Here is a 1,972-nt window from a genome sequence, read left to right as displayed (position 1 = left end):
GAGGCGGTCTCGAAGGTAACCAGGTCCGATGCCATGGAGCGCTTTAAAGATAATAATCAGCACCTTGAAGCGCACCCGGAAGGCCACCGGCAGCCAATGCAGCTCGCGCAAAAGCGGCGTGACGTGGGAGCGACGAGTCCCTCCCAACACCGCCCGCGCGGCCGCATTTTGAACTAGCTGGAGCCTCCGGGTGCTCCTCCAGGGAAGCCCCATGTAGAGAGCATTTAGGGTGAAGTTAAATCAGTTAAAATATTGCGCCCATCGTACTTGTTTTGGGGACAATTTGAGGGGAGTTTTCAGTGCCTCTAGGTTTTTTTGATCAGTCCATACCTCGAAAGGCACCTTGCTCCCTTCTAGATAGTGACGCCAGTTTAATAGAGCCCAACGAATCACGAAGGCTTCCTTCTCCCACACAGCCCACCTCCTCTCGCAATCAGTGATTTTTTTACGAGGTGTAGGCACAGGGTTGTAGGACCACATCCTGGTTCTTTTGCAATAGCACAGCTCTGACGGCCATGTCGCTGGCATCGGCTTGATTCACAGAGTTTCCCTGAACAAGGATGCTTTAAGACCAGCTCGACCGCAAATAGCCTTTTCAAGTTCTCAAAAGCAGTTTGACAGTTCATAGTCCATGCTAGCGGTTGGCCCATCCATGGTTTTCCCCCTTCCTTTCCAGTTCTCAATAAGTCAGTGAGGGGTAATGCAATTTCGGCGAAGGAGTGGATGAACTGTCGGTAAAAGTTGGCGAACCCTAGAAAGCTCTGAAGCTGTTTGTGTGTCTTTGGGGGTTGCCATTCGATCACGGCTTTCACTTTGGCGGGGTCCATTTCAATACCCTCACTGGAAATTCGATAGCAAAGGTAATCTAGTCGGGTCTGATGGAACTCACACTTTGATGGCTTAACATATAGTTTGGCATTCAGCAATTTCTTTAACACTTCCCGCACCAATTTTACGTGATCAGCCATATTTGTGCTGTATATCAGGATGTCATCAAGATACACCAAAACCCCTTTGTATAAATGATTATGTAACACCTGATTGATCAACTGCATGAAAATGGCTGGAGTCCCCTGTAGTCCAAATGGCATGACTTTAAATTGATAGCTTCCCATGGGACAGTTAAAAGCAGGTTTCCACTCATCTCCTTCTTTTATCCTTACTCGATAATATGCCTCTCTCAGGTCCAATTTAGTGAAGATGCTCCCCTTCGCCAGGTGGGTTAGTAGGTCCTTCAGGAGGGGGAGGGAATACTTGTTTTCCATGCTTACAGTGCTTAACTCTTTATAATCCATGCAGAGACGAAGTAACCCGTCTTTTTTTTACTTAAATAACACCAGACCCCCCACCTGAGAATTGGCCCATTCAAATAAATCCTCTTGCTAGGTTCTTGTTGACATACTGTTGCAGTTCCTCCATTTCAAGGGGAGTCATAGCGTACATCCTTGGCTATGGGAGTTTGGCCCTCGGTAGCAGCTCAATGGAGCAGTCATTAGGCCGATGGGGTGGCAGGATGTCGCATTCCTTTTTGTTAAAGACCTCCGATAGGTTCCGGTACTCGCTGGGGATGAGTGGCTCGCCTGGTTGAGACAGAGCAGCTATTTTTGCTAGTTCATTAGATGGGCCAAACTCTCCAGTAACTTCAGTCAAGTTAACAGGGGGCTTGGGTGTTATTTAAGGGGGAAAAAGATGGGTCGCTTCCAGAGTGGGTTAATGTCATGGTTCCGATAGATGATGATGATAGATGAAACCCTATATATTATTTGTAACAACTCCAGAAGAGGAGAAAGCCATTCAATGTGATTGTGAAGTTCTTTGCAGTCATCTGATGTGATTTCCTGCGCTGAAGTGGGTCTCCCACTTGATTTACAAATCTGTTTCAGTGAGGTGATTCAATCAATGCTTCATCAAAACCAAAGACTCCTGTAAAGATTTGCTACTAAAATCCTACTTAATATCATTCCCAAAATAT

The 1,972-nt window shown here is 46.5% G+C and overlaps 1 protein-coding gene across 1 annotated transcript; it reads right to left on the bottom strand.

Moving 5' to 3' along the window:
• Nucleotides 1–449: 449 nt before the first annotated feature.
• On the bottom strand, nucleotides 450–968 carry LOC107300128 (uncharacterized mitochondrial protein AtMg00860-like; the record flags this gene model as incomplete). Its single annotated transcript, XM_015829471.1, has 1 exon — nucleotides 450–968. A coding segment is annotated over exon 1 (519 nt), but the record flags the coding sequence as incomplete, so codon positions are not given.
• Between the last annotated feature and the right edge of the window lie 1,004 nt (nucleotides 969–1,972).

Source organism: Protobothrops mucrosquamatus, unplaced genomic scaffold (genome assembly GCF_001527695.2).
Source record: "Protobothrops mucrosquamatus isolate PMUCROS unplaced genomic scaffold, P.Mucros_1.0 scaffold6180, whole genome shotgun sequence".
NCBI classification, from domain to species: domain Eukaryota; kingdom Metazoa; phylum Chordata; class Lepidosauria; order Squamata; family Viperidae; genus Protobothrops; species Protobothrops mucrosquamatus.
The sequence above is the reverse complement of the archived record's forward strand: the minus strand, read 5'-3'. Positions and strand labels throughout refer to the sequence as shown.